We start from the raw sequence: 18,390 nt of genomic DNA on the forward strand, positions 1-18,390 counted from the left end.
GGAGAACGAGTTCGGAGAGGGGGACTCCGAGGAGGAGCAGGACGAGGAGGAGGAGGATTATCCTCCGTCCATCTACTCCGCTCCCACCGTGGACTATGTTGGGGAGGGGGAGGAGGAAGAGGAGTACCCTCCCTCCGTCTATGACGACACAACCGTACACTACGGTGAGGTGGAGCAAGAGGACTACCCTCCGTCCGAGAGCGACGCGTCTACCGTCGACTACGGGGAAGAGGAGGAGTCGGAGGAGTCGGAGGAGTCGGAGGAGGACGACTACCTCCCTCCGTCCGTAGTTCCCACTCCCTCCGTAGAGGAAGGCGAGGAGGAGGAGGAGCAAGAGGGCTATCCTCCGTCCGTGGGCTCGGAGATGTCCGAGTTCGCGGACCACGACCTCTACACCGAGGAAGACGCCTACACGGAGGATGAGGAGGAGAGCCTTCCCTCCTCCGTGGGCACTGTAAAGGGGCGGAGGACTCTGGGGGAGAACGCGCCCTCCAGATCCTCCGGGGCCAGCCCCATGGACTGTTCCCAGGGTGAGAGCCAGGCAGAGTCCATGGAAGGGATCCTGGAGGGTGAGGAGGAGAAAATGGACATAGCGGAGGAGCTCCCCCACGCTGCACCCGGTACGTCCTACAGCCACGCTGCACCGGGCACGTCCGCCCGCCGCGCTGCACCGGGCACGTCCGCCCGCCGCGCTGCACCGGGCACGTCCGCCCGCCACGCTGCACCGGGCACGTCTGCCCGCCGCGTTGCACCTGGCGGAGAGTCCGCAGCGAAGGCAGGAGGGGGACTGCCCAACGCAGTGCCAGCAGCTCCGGATCTCTCTCCCCTACTCGCTCTCCTCCTGGCACGCAGCCTGGCGCCCATGTCATGTGTGTGTTCCCGTGTTTGTCAGTCTTCCCCTTTGTGTACCAAACCCGTTTTTTCCTCTTGTGCCACTGTGTGTGAATGTGCCTGTGTGTGTGTTTGTGAATGTGCCGTTTAATGTGTTTAACGTCTTTTCCCCCGTCTTCCCAGGGAGGGTGTGCTAGGCGATTCGTGACGGACGCTTCGCCAAGGGCAGTCACCTCCCAGACGCAGGACTGAGCGCGTCGGATCCGCCCATCGTCGTGGGTTCGGGGCACTCGGTCCTGTTGGCACCCCGGGACGGGTAGTGCCCTTGGAGGGGGCGTCTGTCACGTTGAGGACCCTGGCCCCTCCCTTTTGGGCGTGTGTTTACGTAGTCTACGTGCATCGTCTGCGTCTGTGGATATTCCGTGGTGATGGCTATGTCATGTGATAATCCGTCTCACCTGTGAATCGTCTCGTAATCACATGGGGTTAATGTGGTTTGTCTATTTAATGTGCGCTCGCGCAGTGTCCTGTGCTCGTCGTTGTCTAAAGTCTACACGTTGCTGTGTCGGTGTATTGTTCTCCGTGCGCTATTGCGCAATCTTTGTTAAAATTAAAAGTGACGTTTGCTGCTCTAGAGGGATTCTGTGTCTCGTCCTTCACGCTGCACACATCGTCACAGCATGTTGAAATATAGGACAATGTACTGCCATTTTAGAAATTGTCTTTGTAAATATGGGTCAAATATTTATACATATAAGGAATACCATATTTTCTGGACCATAAGGTGCACTTAAATGTTTTCGATATTCAAGTCTTGTGCTATCATTGCTGCCTTCAGTCGAATGGTGACTGTAGAGACGCTACTCCCGGCTGTTCTTTAATCAATTACGTTTTACATAATGTTCTCTGGTTAGTTTATCGCTGCCAGCGTACACATTACGTATCTGTGTCAGGGACAGATTTTTGAATTCAGTGCACATACAAGGCGCACTGCTGATTTTTGAGAAAATTTAAGGCTTTTCTGCTTAAAGTCTGAAAAATTGTGTAGCGTCGGTCCACTGGGGGCGGTGCTACTTCCCATGAGCCCCCGCGGCTCCGTTATTGATACGCGTTATGTGTAAGTGTTATGACATGCTGTTGTTGATTATGTATTTGATTATATGTTTTGTTAGTTTAAGTCTCCCTGTATTCGTTTATGTAGTTGTACATTGTCTGAGTCTACCTACCGTGTTTGTGTAATGTTACAGTGCTAATGACCTGCCCTCATGTTTCACGTATTGTGTTTAATACGCTTGATTACGGCTTCATGCGTGATTACGTTGCTAAGGCAAAATAAAAGTGCCTTGTTGTCTTAAAATGTAGCAACAACTGGGCGGCCTGCCAGTAATTTACTGTGAAGTTGGACTTTACAATCAAATACTGTAAAATAATAATGGTTGTAATGTGTTCATTAGGGGTGGGCGATACTCGGAATTTTGGTATCGATACGATACCGATACGATACTTCCAAACCGTTGGGGGGGGGCGATACTTTTTACTTGAAATGTAAAAAGTGTCTATACTTTTTACTCGCGAAAGTATAATCCATTAATATAATAATTTATATTAAATCATATATATTTTTGCTGATGCTGGTCCAGCGTGTCGCGTGCCAGTAATTATGCCTCGTGCCAATGGTGGCACGCGTGCCATAGGTTGCCGACCCCTGCTGTAGACGGTCAACCAGTTTCAGCTGTGGAAAATTCAATTAAAACAGGCGAATACACCACAATTAAGCCAACTACAGGAAAGTCTGATGTATGGAAGTCATATTCCATTGTAATTAATGGAGAGGGAAATCGGCTTGTTGTGATTGATATCAGAAAGTGTTGGTGTTCGTCACTGACGGCATGTGTTTGGACTGTGGTAAGAAATGGGACAGCGAGATCCATCGCTATATTGCTGTTTTAATAAATACATAAGAAAATTTCAAGTACTAAATCTAATTAATTCGATTCATATTAGGATTGCAGGCGGGGGCGACAGAAATGTGTATGTGGCGGGCGGGTGCGGAATTAAAACAAGCGATTTTTTGGCGGGAGCGGGATTAAAACAAGCGGGAGCGGGCGGGAGCGGGATTAAAAAAGCAGTCCCGCACAGACCTCTAAACTGCAGCAAAAGAATCGATATTTTCGCCATGGTATCGATCCGATACCGATCCTCACCTTTGTATCGATACTATCGATATAAATATCGATCCGCCCACCCCTAGTGTGTTTTACAGTTGTTTTAAAAATTATTCACCGTAAATAGGTTTATTTTAAAAAGTTGTTAATTTTACAGTGTATTATTGTAAGCTGTAAAGTCATTTTCTGTAAAAAGAACAGTTCTAAATTATGAAATTTACGGTTACCGTAGTGTTTTTTACATTGTCACCATTTTTTTATGGTGAAGTTCTGGCAACCACAGCTGCCAGTCTTTTACCGTAAATTTAACAGATTTTTTTTTACAGTGTACTAGTATAAGGTAGAACATGGCAACAAGCAGTATCGGACTGTCTACCCTATTATCAGATTAGGACTCTTGCTGCAGCATTTTGTACAAGTTGTAGCTTCTTTATGGACTGTTAAGAGCAACCTATTAGAAGACTATTACTGTAGTCCAATCTCGATGAGACAAAAGCATAGACCAGCTTCTCTGCATCAGCTAATGAATGTGTCTCAGCATGGCGATATTACGAAAATGGAAAAAGGCAGCCTTAGTGACATTGCATACATGTGCGTCAAATGAATCCGAATCAATAGTGACACCTAAACTTTTTGCAGTAGATTTAGGTGTTACTGAAAATCCATCTAGGGTAAGGGGAATATTAGCCCAATTGCTTCTAGCAGCTTTAGACCCAAGAATCAGCACCTCAGTCTTATCAGCATATAGTTGAAGAAAATTAGACGCCATCCAGTTTTTAATGTCCTGGACACAGTTCTCAATCTTGACAGTAGTAGTGATATCATCCAGATTGGAAGATATACACAACTGAGTATCATCTGCGTAGCAATGGAAGCTAATACCATGCCTAAGAATGATAGTGCCCAGTGGTAGCATATATAATGAGAATAATATGGGGCCCAGTACAGATCCTTGTGGGACACCATACTTTACCTTAGAATGCTCTGAGCATTCGTTATTTACTAGTACTGTCACGCTCGATGGAGGAGGCACGACAAGCGAGAACGGTGCAACACAAAACGTTTATTAATTGACACTGACGTGTAAGCTCCGTGCGGAGTGCGGGCACAACAGACACACACTCACGCTGACACGAAACTTTAGACAAAGACGAGCACAAGACACTGCGCGAACGCACATTAAATAGGTGATGACCTCGTGATCTCGAGACAAGGCACAGGTGCGACTACGAACACGCTCACGAACAACCCACACTCACGGAAGTACATACATGGACATAACGACACGCAGACAACGTAGCGGCACGCCCACAGGAAAGGGTCCGGGACTGTCACCGTAACAATGGTGATCGCCGTAATGATCTGTCGGGTAGGACCTGAACTAGGAGCGTGCTTGACCTCTTATACCAATGAGTGTCTCCAGCCTATTAAGTAGAATATTATGATCAATGTTGTCAAAAGCAGCACTGAGGTCTAGCAGTATGAGAACAGAAATGTGTCCTTTATCAGAGGATATTAAGAGATCGTTCAGTACTTTAGTCAGTGCCGTTTCAGTGCTGTGATGAGCTCTAAATCCAGACTGAAATAACTGACATGTTCTGTCTGTAAGAAGGAAGAGAGTTGTGAAGAAACTACTTTCTCTAAAATTTTGGATTTGAATGACAGATTAGAAATTGGCCTATAGTTGGACAGTTCCTGGGAGTTAAGACCAGGTTTTTTAATTAGCGGCTTGATGACTGCAAGTTTAAATGAACTGGGAACGTAGCCCAGGCTCAGAGAATAGTTAATTATAGTAAGCAAACGTTCTACATTGCTATGCAGTAGATGGGTTGGTACTGCATCTAGTATGCATGTGGAGGGTTTAGCAGATTCCACCAGTGAAATTAGCTCCTCACGACCAATTGGGGAGAAGGAGTCTAACAGGGCATCAGAGCTGACCAGACAGCTGTCAAGGTGCATTGGCATGTTGACAGGCTCTGAGATAGCACTACAAATTCTTTTCCTAATTTTATCAATCTTATCATTAAAGAATACCATAAAATTGTTATTGCTGCACTCTAGTGGAATTAGAGAATTGATTTGTTCATGATGCCTCATAAGGCTGGAAACAGTTTTAAAAAGGAGTCCTGAATTGTTTTTATGTTTTTCTATTAAGGCCGATAAGTATGAGGATTTTGCTGTATGGAGGGCATGCTTATATTCAATAAGGCTGCTTTTCCATGATAGTCTATACACTTCTAACTTCAAATTACGCCATTTACGCTCCAGGATCCGCGCGACTCGTTTGAGACTGTGCGTGTACTCATTGTACCAATGCGTTATTTTTCTCTCAGTGGCTCTCTTATATCGCAATGGCGCAACCTTGTCTAAAGCTGTACGAAGAGAAGTCTCGACGTGCTCAGTGAAACGATCTAGTCCTTCCGGAGTTACAGGTGGATCAGTGTTTGTCAGACCCGGTAAAATATCAGTGAGCGCGGCTATGGTGCTGGGTGTTATAGTTCGTTTAATTTGGTAGCGGGGTGGCCGATGAATACAGTCAGTTAAACACAACTCATATGTCTGCTGCCTGGCCTTGGCTCTGGTTTGTCAATCCCCATTAATTACTCCTACACTACCACTATTAATCCTAGCAGATATGCTACGGGAAATGAGAGCAGCACCCTCCCAAGAGGGGTGAATGCCGTCTCGCTTCAAAAGGCCAGGCCTGCCCTCAAAACATGTCCAATTATCTATATAACCCACTTTGTTATCTGAGCACCATTTAGACATTCAGCGAACACGCTGAATGTCTAAATGGTGAAAGGTTTCGGCGCCACGCCCAATCATTGGTGCCGACGTGTATAACTATCTTAGAATATTTACGTTTAGCCAGCACCTTTAAATTACCCTGATGTCAGGTGCTCTAGCCCCTGGCATACATTTGACTATGGCTGCTGGTGTCTCTGAAGGGGTCGCTATATTCACGTGTCTGAGCTGTGAATTTTCAATCACCAGAGCTCTTTTAACAGGTCGCTCAGTCTGTGTATTACTGAGTGGGGCAAACCTGTTTGACATGGGAACCTGAGACGAACGGTGCTCAGCCCTATGGTTATGCCCTATGGCTTTGTCGAAGATGTTTTCAGTCGAAAAGGTCTTTCGATGGCTTGTGGAGGTTGTTGTAGTCGGAGTTAAAAATATATCCACAAAGTATTTGTAGATATATCAACTGTAAGCAAACTGATAGGGAAAAAGAAGGCAAAAAACACTCCACAGCAGCGTCGGCAGTAAGGTGATACAGCCCAGTTACTGATCTATATATGTGGAGAGTGGTGATACAGCCCATTTACTAATCTATATATGTGTAGAGTGGTGATACAGCCCATTTACTGATCTATATATGTGGAGAGTGTTGATACAGCCCAGATACAGCCCAGTGACCCTCTCCTCCACAGTACAAACATCTGCCTTCTCGGAGGCGTGATTGTCTCTCGGACTGGGAGAGGCGCGTGTGGCCTAGCTGCATGGACTTCGGGACAGGGTCAGTACCTTGGGCATTTGGGATACGCAAGGTTTCTACCATGGGGATTGTGTCATGGGGTGTAAGACGCTTATTGCTTCTCTGTTCACGACATCGGTTGTCAAGAAGTACGGTAAGTGTTATGAGTGCATCGAGATTGACTGGAGGGTCCCGAAGAGCTAACTGATCCTTCAATTCCTCACACAGTCCCTCTTGGTAGACTGTCATAAGGGCATCCTGACCCCACCCGCTCTCAGCAGCCAGCGTTCTGAAGTCCAGTGAGTACTCTGCCACCGTAGACCTGCCCTGGCGCAACCTTAACAGACGAAGACCAACAACTCCGCCTGACGCCGGGTGATAAAACACACTTTTCATAGCTTTAGAGAAGGTCTCTTATGTGGCGCATACTCCTGATTGTCTCTCCCAAAGGGGTGTAGCCCACGCTAACGCTTTATCGGTTAACAGCGCCATCACATAAGCTATTTTGGCACGTTCACTCGGTAAGCGTGAGGGTTGTTGTTCAAATATCAATGTGCATTGTAACAAAAAACCCCTACACCGATCAGGGTCTCCTGTGTAACGCGCTGGGGGTGGTAATGCAAGTTCATACTGGACTGCAGAAGCGAGAGAAACTACAGGGTTAACAGGAAAAGGTACATCAGGAGTGGGGAACGTAGCGCTCAATGCCTGCAACGTTGTTGTCATGCCATTAAGTTGTTCCATGATCTGGTGGAGTACCTTTTCATGGCTGCCTAGTAATTGCCCTTGGTTGGCTACTGCAGCTTTAAGTGCTGCTGCTTCATGTGAAAAGGCTGAGTCCATATTAGGCTGATTCGTTCTGTGACGACGGGTGTACGATCGGCACACACCGCGTCAGAAAATGTAGAGAGAGATAGACCCAAGCGCCGTATGAAGCAGACAGGAGATAAAGCCAGCCAACCCAAACTGTGTGCACACGAAAACATGCACACAGGCAAACATAAAAACAAAACTTAAAGGACGCGGAATAAAATCAACGCGTGAAAACGAAACTAAAAGGACGCGGAAAACTCGACGCATAAAAATAAACAAAACCGTGAACGCACGGGAGAGGAAATAAAGACAACGGAAAGAACGCGGAATAACTTTGACGCGTGACAAATGAACTAAGGACGCCAGGGGAAGCCTGGCAGCAGGCGAACGCTGCAACAAAACAAAACCCTTCCCAAAATAAAAGAGTAACCGATAGGAAGAGAGATAGCTGGAGGAAAACTTGAGATGGGCCAGTAAGCGGCGCAGGAGATAGAGACTCGAATAAGTATAGGTAAGTGAGAGATTAAGGTGGCGAGACACCTTACAACAAAACGCAACACCAGAGAAAACAGAGAAGGGCTAATAGCGTACTGGTAAGACCAAAACGAATCAGCAATGATCCGTCTCCACAAGTTTCCTTAGGAAGCCATGGCAACAGGTGAAACGGATCATTGCTGATTGTGCCGATTCAGTCTAGGACTGACTCGGGTGCCTCTTGTGGTGGTAGAAGGCGTGGCATCCGAGCCAGCCCTGACACTAAGAGCTCGGACCTCTGCCTACAACTCTGGTGATCCGGCTAGCTACAAGAAGACCAGATATGACCTTCAGAGGACCATCAGGCTAGCCAAACGGAACTATAGGGACAGAGTTGAATCCAACTTCCTCTGCTCTGATCTCAGACGTATGTGGAGTGGACTGCGCACCATCTCTGATTATAAAGGAGGTATAAGCCGGGATAGGGGGTCACCTTCCTCACTTGCAGATGAGCTTAATGCACATTATGCTCGTTTTGAGGAAAATAACACCTCCCCTGTTGAAAATCTCCCAACAGATCAGGAGAGCTTCACTCTGACCATTTCTCTGTCTGAGGTGGTGAAATCTTTCAGGGCAGTTAACCCACGCAAGGCACCAGGTCCTGACGGGGTGCACAGTTGTGTACTTAGAGCATGTGCCAACTGTGGTATTATGTGTTATCACAGGCCCCGCCCACGAGCAAGAGTTGACGGGGCACGGGTGTGCTGAGGCGGGTTTAGCTCATCGTTGTTCAATAAAGTTGGGCTCGTTTTTAAAAAGCTACCCAAGTTGTCGCTAGAGTCACTGACCCACAGTTATATTGAGAACCCAGAATATACGACACCAACCAGTTGGCTGAGGTTTTCACAGACATCTTTAACCTCTCCCTAAGACTGTCAGTGATTCCTACATGCTTTAAGAAAACCATAATTGTTCCAGTTCCCAAGAAACCTACTGCCACTTGCCTGAAGGATTACCGCCCTGTTGCACTGACATCAACAGTTATAAAGTGCTTTGAGCGGCCTTACACAACATTTGTAACTCAGCCTTACAAGACATTTACCAGTCTTGCTGCCTGAGGAAAATCCACAAGATCAGGGTAGACCAGGGATGGGCAACTTCCATGATAAAGAGGGCCAAAATTTTTTCAGCACTATTATTGGAGGGCCACATGACCACGCACTTCAAATAGTTGTATATGAAAGACACTACAAATTATTCTCAATAAGAACACATTTTAAATGAATTCAGATCTGTATGTTTATTGCACAAACATACATCTATTTTCTGCATATAAATGCATTAACATGTCCTTAATAAGCAACAAAGACAAAACATTTGCTTAATAAAAAAGTGCAAAAAGGAATTTGAACTCCTTCATATCAAAGAACTGTAACGTGTAGCGCGCTGCGGAGCGAGGAGGCGGACACAAACGCTGAGAAGAGCGAGATTTAATAAGGGGAATTCCATAGACGAAGTCGTTTGTACACGGGTCAAAACGGGAGAGCCGTCCAAGTGGTCAACAGGACAGGCAGGAGTCGTAACAGGAGAGCCATTCACAACGGAGAAACACAACGGAGACGGAAAATACCAGAACAGTGATGACAGATAATCCACAAAACCGAACAAACCACAAATAACCGACAACGGGCGAAACACAGAGATACAAGTACACAGGACTAAACTAGACACAGCTGAACACAATGACGACACGGGCGTGGCAGACAGAGGGAAACCAGGGCAACAGACACGCAGGGCGGGATAACCGGGCAAGGAACAACACCGAGACGGGAGAGGGGGGCGTATGTGACAAGAACAAAAAAGTCCTGCTCTATCGTTTTTTTTCTTTTAATTATTAAATTATTATTGATCTATTTGCGGGCCGCACTGAGTGAGGACGAGGGCCGCCAGTTGCCCATCCCTGGGTTAGACAGTGGTCACCCAGCACACGGCCTGTTCACTATTATGCCATCTGGCAGGAGATTTCGCAGCATCCAAGCTAGAATAACCCGGCTACTAAACAGCTTCTATCAGGGGCGGACTGGGGAGAAAAAGTGGCCCGGGAGTTCCTGACAGACTGGCCCACTATATATATATATATATATGTATATCTCTAACGTGGGTATTTCTTCCTCTTAGTTTTAATCTAAGAATTTCAATAGCTTTAAAAAACCGCCACTTGCGTCCGTGTTAACCGTGTTAAGGTCATTTGTACATGGTGCCTTAGACGTTGCAGAGGCGACAGCAGTACATTTAAAATAACATGTTATCTACAATTTAAACTGCTGTATGTTTTCGTAGTCCGGCCCGGATTTTCTGGGACAAGTTGTTTTTTTTTCTGATCTCCGCTGCATACCGTCAGCTCGCATCACCTGGCCCAGTCCGTGGCCCGGTCCAACTCGTTCATGTGTTTACAGGCTCAGTCCGCGCTGAGCAGGTTAGTCTGACTGGAGCGGGGGAGGTAATAACACCGTTATACAGCAGCATGACTACGGGCCGGGGGCCGCAGTGCGCGGCAGTGGCTCCTCCATGGGCCGAGTTAAACCACCGGCGGCCCGGTGATCCACTAACCCATCAGCCCACCGGGGAAATCACCGGTAGTAATGTATGCCAGTCCGCCCCTGGCTTCTATCCACAGGCTGTCAGGCTTCTGAACAAACTGTGAGGATGGAAGACCCAAGTTTCATATTCTTTATTTATTCTGATATCGCTGCTATGGACAACTTCTCACTTTGGACAGATTGGGTTTCTGAGATATTCTGACTATGCAAAAGTTTCTGCATATGGCCTCCTGCATATCTCATGTATATATATGTTAGGCTTGTCCCGATCCGATATTTGGATAAAATACCACCGAAGACAAAAAGAAAGGTCCTACACAACTAACACTGGCAGAAATGTTTGCGAAGCTTGACAAACTGCCACTTTTTCTTAATTACAATTTAAAATATTATTTGCACTTTTCTGATGTCATTTCTGTTTGTTATTTATTATTTTGTCTATTTTGAGTTTATTAATTGCTAAATAAACAGGTCAGTTTCTGCTTACCAACCATTGTGTATTATTCAAACACACCTAATTCAGCTGGCTACTTGTTATCAAGAGTAAAACGCTTTTCAACATGAGCTTGACAACAAAGTAAGTTAGCTAAATAACTTTAAACTTTAATACATGCTCGGATAGGCCGTTATCGGTATCAGCCGATATCGGATCGGAAGCGCAAATAAATATCGGTATCGGAAGTTCAAAAAGCTGGATCGGGACATCCCTAATATATGTATATTTGTGTGTGTTTTGTGTGTATTCTCTAGTGTTTTCGTTGCTGCTAAATGCAATTTGTATTGTTTTGGTACTGTTTTTGCCACTATATGTGATGCTGCCCCGCTGTCAGGCCCGTCGCGATGGGGCAGGCAAACCAGGCAATTGCTTGGGGCCCCAAGCTGGCCTGGGGCCCCCAGACAACAACAGGTTAAGAATTAAATGCAGCGACAAACTGTGTGAGCCCCCCTTTACATTCTCAAAGTCATGAGCAATGACACTATTCTCAGAATCCCCCTCAAGGGGGCCCCTCCCACCAGCTGCTGAAGGCAGGCAGACACTGTCCTGGCAGACAGCCAAGTTTTAGACGCCGGCAAATATGAAACTTAACCATGAAGCGAATTTATCCATCAGGAAGCCAAAAGAGAAAACAAAAGAAGGAAGAGGAACACAAAAAAACTAGTGGTGGGCCGTTAACGGCGTTCGTTAATTTGATACTCTTATCGGGCGATATAAAAATTATCGCCGTTAATATATCTACTAAATGGGTAAGCAAACTATGATGACTTTCAACTTGATAGTTTAGCTCGGCTGTATTCCTAACCAAATTGCACAGTAGGGGCGAGAACGAGTTTTCAAACCTGTGAATTAAAAATCGTACGTGTGTTTACATGGATGCAGCCACGAAGTCGCCAGGTTTGCTTCATGGAAAATTCATTTTTAGGAACGTAAAATATTGCCGGAGCGGAGCTCGGAGCGGTCGTTTTCTGCATGGTCCTAGCGCTAGATTCGTCGCTATTTAAATATTTATTTTTAACCGTTAAAACTTCAGAGGACCAAACCGGCTTTTGAAAAAGTCCCCCCCAAATTATGTCCGTGAGATTAAATGTACTAAATGTTGGCTTACATTTCAAATATCATGTTTAGCTGAATAAACATGTTATCAACCCCTTTTAATGTACAGTATGTAGGCTTACAAATTCATGTTTAACTGAATAAACCGTTGAACACGAGTAGCCTACATTTTATTGAGTATGTTTTTTTCTTCAAGTATCAAAGTAGAACAGCTTCCTCAAGCAGTCATTGATGCATTTTGGAAACAGGAGATGAGCCCCTGGTCTAATGCACCCTCTGTATTAAGAAACCCTATCTCAAAAGCTGACTTTTAGTTATTACTTGGGTAGCACACATATGAGCCATTTTAATATAGATTAATCTAGATTAATTTCAAGATTTCAGTGAGATTAATCTAGATTTAAAAAATTAATCTATGCCCACCCCTAAAAAAAACACAAGATGATGATTTACACTGGATAAATTAGGCCTACCTGTACAAATGGTGTAATTTAGCAGCAGGTAGGCTAAAAACAATATATACGTCCCGGGTAATCCCATACTTAAATCTGCTATGTTCAGCTACAAGTAGTAAATTTGTAAAGTAGTTAGTTTGAGGTGTATATGCTGTGGTTCTTGAAGGTGGACTGCGGCCAGATATGTGTTTTTTTTTTGGCCGGAGGGGGGTTTGGGCATGAGATTTCTGGTGTGGAGGTTGGGGGGGCCCCGGTTGGTGTCTTTGCTTGGGGCCCCCAAATACCTTGAAACGGCACTGCCCGCTGTAGAACTATTCTGAGCCTCACCCAAAGCATTTCAATGCATGTTATGTCCTGACATGATGTGCAAATGACAAATAAGAAGATAAGAAGTCTTTATTGTCTGTCTGAAGACAGAAATTCATCTTTGACATGACTTTACAGATCACAAATATACACAAAATCACAACAAAAATCCATCTTATACAATATACCACTTATAAAGGTTAAAATACTATTGAGTTCAGAATTGTAATTGCAGAAGGAACAAAAGATCTTCTATACACATTCTTCCGAGCCATTGGGACTTCATATCTCCTTCCTAATGGAAGTAACTGAAATGGTGTGTGTAATGGACGAGATGGGTCTGTAGTGGGATAAGATACAGTATGTATGGTGTATACAGTATAATTGTATAGTGCAGAGCCAAGTATATTAGTCTGGCCCTCTAAAAACGTTCTAGTTTCTCATGTGGCCCCTTGGAAAAATTAAGTGCCCACCCCTGCACCATAGTGTATGTGCACTGTAAAAAAATGTAAATGTGCCATATTTGTCAATTGTTTATGTTTATTTTAGGGCAGGTTATATTTAGGGCAGTCATGGCCTGGTGGTAGGGATCTGGTCTTGTGACCGGAGGATCGTGGGTTCGATCCCCAGACCTGAGGCCATGACTGAGGTGCCCCTGAGAAAGGCACCTAACCCTCAACTGCTCAATTGTATAAAAAATGAGATAAAAATGTAAGTCGCTCTGGATAAGGGCGACTGCCAAATGCCATAAATGTAAATGTATTTTGTTGTGCAGAGAGGACAAGTGTGAGCTGCAGTAGTCAATGAGAAAGCGCTGATCATACTACAATGATCAAACAGCTCCTCAAAACAGTACCGCGCATGCTAACAGAGTTAGCTATATAGCAGACAAACCAACTATTTAGCCTGATATATTTAATCAGCTATTATAATACAGCACTGTAAACTTCTGCTAATGGGCCAGGTGGTAATATGCATAGAATAATGACTCTTTGTTTATAATGCAACAGGATTATGCAACATCGGTAGTAACAATAGTTGTAATTTCAATGTAAAAGCAAAAAATAATAGATTGCAAAATGTAAGATCAGTATAAAAATCCAATCAAAAATAACATTTGACAAACTCACAATCAATTAGTAAAGATGAGGTGTCCACTAAAAGTGTTGCCCTTGAAACCACACGGAGACAACTTATAGGAGGCAGGTAAACGAGTGTTAACAACATCTCCTTTCTGCAGCTGCAGGGTAAGACCACCAGCAATGTATCTGTGTTCATTACCATGGTCAGTAAAACCATATTCATATAAGAAGAGCAGCTTCTCATTGTTCTTATACAATTGAACACCTGTATAGTAGCTCCCTAAACAGGTGGTGAACCTGACGTAGTAGACTCCTCTGACTGGAGCGGTCAACATTCCTGAAATAAGGCACACAAATCAGGTACTTTTCCACATAATATCATAATGAACCATTAACTGCAGAATGTGCAAATTAACTGAATCATGAAGTTGATTCATAGTCAACTGCTAGAAAATCTGCCTAAAATGATAATTTACTGCCAGTAGTCTAGAGAACATTTATCTGTTTATTTTCTTTTTTAAGAGGAGAGTGTGATTCTTTCCCCAGGCATAAACGAATGCGTTCAGTAATTTTCTAGAGTCATTAACCAATGAGGAGCAGAGAGAACAATTTCATTGGTCAAAATCCAATCATTTTTCCTGATTGGCTGACAACTTGTCAGTGAGCCAGCACACGAGGATGTTTGCAGCGGTGCAGAGGGAATCTGAGCGAGAACAGAGTAAATATGACTGAAAGATGGACACGTGTGCGTGGTGTGTGAATCATGCTTTCATATTCAAAAATGTGTTCTTGACTAGTGGCAGTTAATCAACACCATACATACCATACTTCACTGGTTTTTAGTGTAACTGAGTAAATAACATACTCACAACTCATGTCTGCATGTCATGACCCAAACTCCACTTCCCAGAACCCCACACTGCTAACCACACCTTCCAATCCCATAATTCCTTCCAGTTCTGATTCTTAACGTCACCTGTTTTGTGTTTTCCCACTAGTCTGATTAAAGTCTGGTCTTTCCACTCGTCTGTTTAAAGTCTGTTCTTCCCACTCATCTGTGTGGTTTACTATGTGTTTCCACATTGTTGTTTTACGTCTTTTGTCATAATCTGTCAGTTTCTGTTCTTTGCTATAATCGTCTGTTCTGTTTGCTGTGTTTCTGTCCATCCATGTTGAGATGAACACCTGGTTTTGGATTGTCTTTCTGTATATGAACCAGCCATATACTCTAGAAAAACTGCTCTTTATAAATATTAGTCCAGAAACACTGGAATGTTGAATTATTACTCCAGAAATACTGCACTGATGAATTATTACTCCAGAAATACTGCACAGTTGAATTATTACTCCAGCCTGACTGCAGTGTTTTCCAGTGCCATGGCTGCATCCAGAGGCGGTCTTTGCATAGAGGCATTGCTAGGCAATTGCCTTGGGCCCCTCCCACTGTAGCCCACTGTAGGGGCCCCCTGACTAGTTAACTTATTTCTCGCATATTAATTAGACATGTTGTGAGTACCTGTTTTTGGGCTGTAAGCTCCTCCAACATTTGTGATGACTTGAGAGTAGACCAGATTGGTGATGCTGTTCAAAGATCCCAAACTTGCAACATCAGCCGCTGAGAACGCCACCTTGGGTCTGTCTACAGAGTCCAACACCATCAGTGACACAGAACACATGGACTTGTACAACTCTTCTCCTAGTGGGTTCACCAGTGAGGGGTTTAAAGTTTACCTATGTCTTTCTTTAGGCTTTCCACATCACTTTCACTAGTAGCCAGTCTGGCATTAAGGGCTGTTGAGGAACATAATTGAGGATGATAAGTGAACATGAGGGTGAGTTTGTATGCTGTAGGGAGTCCTGCAGTCGTCAGTGTCAGGTTGGATCTGTGCTTATTTACCTGCACTTGTTTTCTTCAGTATCATTACTTGATTCTTACTGGCGTCTAGTGCAGTCTTTGTTGCTGTTCATGAAGCCATAATGAGAAACCAAAAATATTAACATGTGAATTATATGGTAATAATAACAAAACACATAAAGGGGACTCTCACAGACAGGTAGAACAGAGCAGTGTTGGTAAAATGCCCAACAGAACCACTCTGCCCACAGCTGTGGGGACACTAGAGTAGAAGAGATAAATAGGGAGGAAATTAAGAAAGAGCAGGTGTAGGTGATAATAAGCAGGTGATTGGTAAGGGGGCGTGGCCGTGAGGTGTGATTGGTGGATTCCTGGCTGAGTGTTGACTGAGGCATGACAATCGTATTTATTTACCTGTGTTCTGTTTCTTCAGGCTTTTAACTTCACCTTCAGATGCTGCTAACCTGTCCTTTACAGCAGACATCTCAGCTGTCTGTGCTGAAAGAATGAAAACAAATCTGTTTACTGGGGAAAACTCACCAAATATTTAAACGTTTTATAAAAATGCCCAACAGAACCACTCTGCTCACAGCTGTGGGGACACTAGAGTAGAAGAGATAAATAGGGAGGAAATTAAGAAGGAGCAGGTGTAGGTGATAATTAATAAGCAGGTGATTGGTAAGGGGGCGTGGCCGTGAGGTGTGATTGGTGGATTCTTGGCTGAGTGTTGACTGAGGCATGACAATCATATTTATTTACCTGTGTTCTGTTTCTTCAGCCTTTTAACTTCACCTTCAGAGGCTGCTAATCTGTCCTTCACAGCAGACATCTCAGCTGTCTGTGCTGAAAGAAGGAAAACAAATCTGTTTACTGGGGAAAACTCACCAAATATTTAAATGTTTTATAAAAGCAACATGTACATTTGTATAATCTACACCCCATGTTGTGTTTTTTGTTAGATAAGCTCTGTCCATGAACACCTAATTCCATTACCTGAAATCTCTTTATTCAAGATCTCCAGTTTATTCTCCATTTGTTTGGCCTGTTTGATCTGATGGGCAATTTTGCTCTTCAGGGCTGGCAAAGAATTGATCATTGAACTCAAACCATGAACTCAAATGTTTCAGTTGTTAAATACAAAATTGGAAAACCAAAAAATATCAAAATCTTTATTTGGTGAATAGTTACTGTTGTTATATATCTGAACATCCAAACAGAAAAAGCACCAAATCACTCTTACCCGTGTTTTCCTGCTGCACGTATTTCATCTCCGTCTTCAGCTCCACCAGAGCGGTTCCTTGCTGGTACATAGTGTCTTTAAGCTGCTTCAACTCAGTATGGAGGTTTGTTGGATTTGAAGCTTCAGCACTTTCAGCTTCCTGCAGGCTGTTGTGGACCAGCAGCAGTAGAGTTACAACAACACTTCTCTTCATCTTGACCACCTCTCTCAGTGTGTGGAGATAAACTGCTCTTCTTATACACCTACTGAGATGAGCAGTTCTCAGATCTTACCATGATGAGGCCACTCACACTTCCTCCTTTGTTACACTGCCAAATAAGGCAGTGATGCTTCTTACCACATTTGCTTTCCTACAGGAGGAACCCTGAAGTGGAAGAGTCCACCTGTTTGATCCTGCAGCTTCTAGGAGGTCACTGGTCTTCAAATGTCTTCTTTCTTTGCAGAAGGTTTAGTAACATCCATAAGTCTCATTAAGCTATGAATCTAACCCTCTGCAGTACACTTGCAATTATGTTGTGAAGCATCAACATCATTTATGTTTATGAAACACCTTTGTGTAACCTTTCCTCTTTTCCTCTAAAATTCAGTATGTTATCAGCATGAGGTTTATCTAAATGCTGTGTCAGTTATCTTGATTGCAAAATTGTATCTTGGGTGTTATTAAATGTATGTGAATAATTTCAAAGGCTTCAACGATTTCCAAAACATTCTAATAAATGAGAACATCAGAGATAACAATAATTGTTATAATTGAATCGTAATTGGTCAATAATTTATGTGAATGATTTTCAGATGTGTTCTGTGTTTCATTTCATGGTTGTATTGAGCAATCTTTGTGCTGCTCTGACAATGATGAGATGAGGAATCTTATCTGCATCACAACTTCATACCAACTAATTTCACAGGTCAGTGTTAACGTACTGTTGCTCAAGACGACCACATTTCTTGTTACATAATACATAGTGCAATTATGCAAGCGTTCAACACACCACCACCAATAACTGCACCAATACCAACGATACCTGCACAAGATCAGAAGGATCAGGGGATAATAGATGGTCTAGTACAGTGGAAGTCCACACTCAACACTCTCATTATTACTAACGTGTTCTTATGTTTTGATGATTCATCCCAGTGGTTCTCAGTCTGCTACACATATCAGAACTTCCCATGTTTACACCTGATCCAGCTAACAGACTAATGAACAACCTGTCCAGGTTGAGAAGGATATGTTTACCCAGAGAGAACTACATCCAGGAAATGGTCCAGTGAACCCACTCACCTAAACAAGCCGTGCTGTGTGTTCAGTACTGACGGTGCTGTTTTTATGACCAACTCTGGACTCTAAAAATGAGCCTGTACTACAGTGTAATCCTCCATAACAGTGATATAAGTAGAGTGATGTGAGTGACATGTTAAAGAAGGCTGATCTGAGTCTGTGTAACGATTCTGTTGTGGACTTGGGTAAAGTAGGACACAAACGCGTAGAGACCAGGGTTGCATTTGCAGTAGACTGTATATTTAATTTAGAATCCAAAGACA

General features: G+C 43.9%; 2 protein-coding genes across 2 annotated transcripts in view; both read right to left on the reverse strand.

The window, feature by feature from the left end:
- LOC143492614 (uncharacterized) overlaps positions 1-17,313 on the reverse strand; it is a 67,945-nt gene extending 50,632 nt beyond the window's left edge. Inside the window, exons 1-4 of the mRNA XM_076990993.1 lie at positions 16,849-17,313; positions 16,602-16,685; positions 16,368-16,451; positions 16,023-16,106 (exon numbers count right to left, since the gene is read on the reverse strand). Of these exons, the coding sequence (XP_076847108.1) occupies positions 16,023-16,106; positions 16,368-16,451; positions 16,602-16,685; positions 16,849-17,041 (445 nt within the window). The 5' untranslated portion in view covers positions 17,042-17,313. The remainder of the gene's footprint in view (positions 1-16,022; positions 16,107-16,367; positions 16,452-16,601; positions 16,686-16,848) is intronic.
- LOC143492613 (uncharacterized) overlaps positions 12,748-18,390 on the reverse strand; it is a 37,953-nt gene continuing 32,310 nt past the window's right edge. Inside the window, exons 8-11 of the mRNA XM_076990990.1 lie at positions 15,651-15,713; positions 15,485-15,544; positions 15,270-15,392; positions 12,748-14,090 (exon numbers count right to left, since the gene is read on the reverse strand). Of these exons, the coding sequence (XP_076847105.1) occupies positions 13,804-14,090; positions 15,270-15,392; positions 15,485-15,544; positions 15,651-15,713 (533 nt within the window). The 3' untranslated portion in view covers positions 12,748-13,803. The remainder of the gene's footprint in view (positions 14,091-15,269; positions 15,393-15,484; positions 15,545-15,650; positions 15,714-18,390) is intronic.

This window comes from Brachyhypopomus gauderio, unplaced genomic scaffold (genome assembly GCF_052324685.1).
Source record: "Brachyhypopomus gauderio isolate BG-103 unplaced genomic scaffold, BGAUD_0.2 sc80, whole genome shotgun sequence".
Taxonomy (NCBI): domain Eukaryota; kingdom Metazoa; phylum Chordata; class Actinopteri; order Gymnotiformes; family Hypopomidae; genus Brachyhypopomus; species Brachyhypopomus gauderio.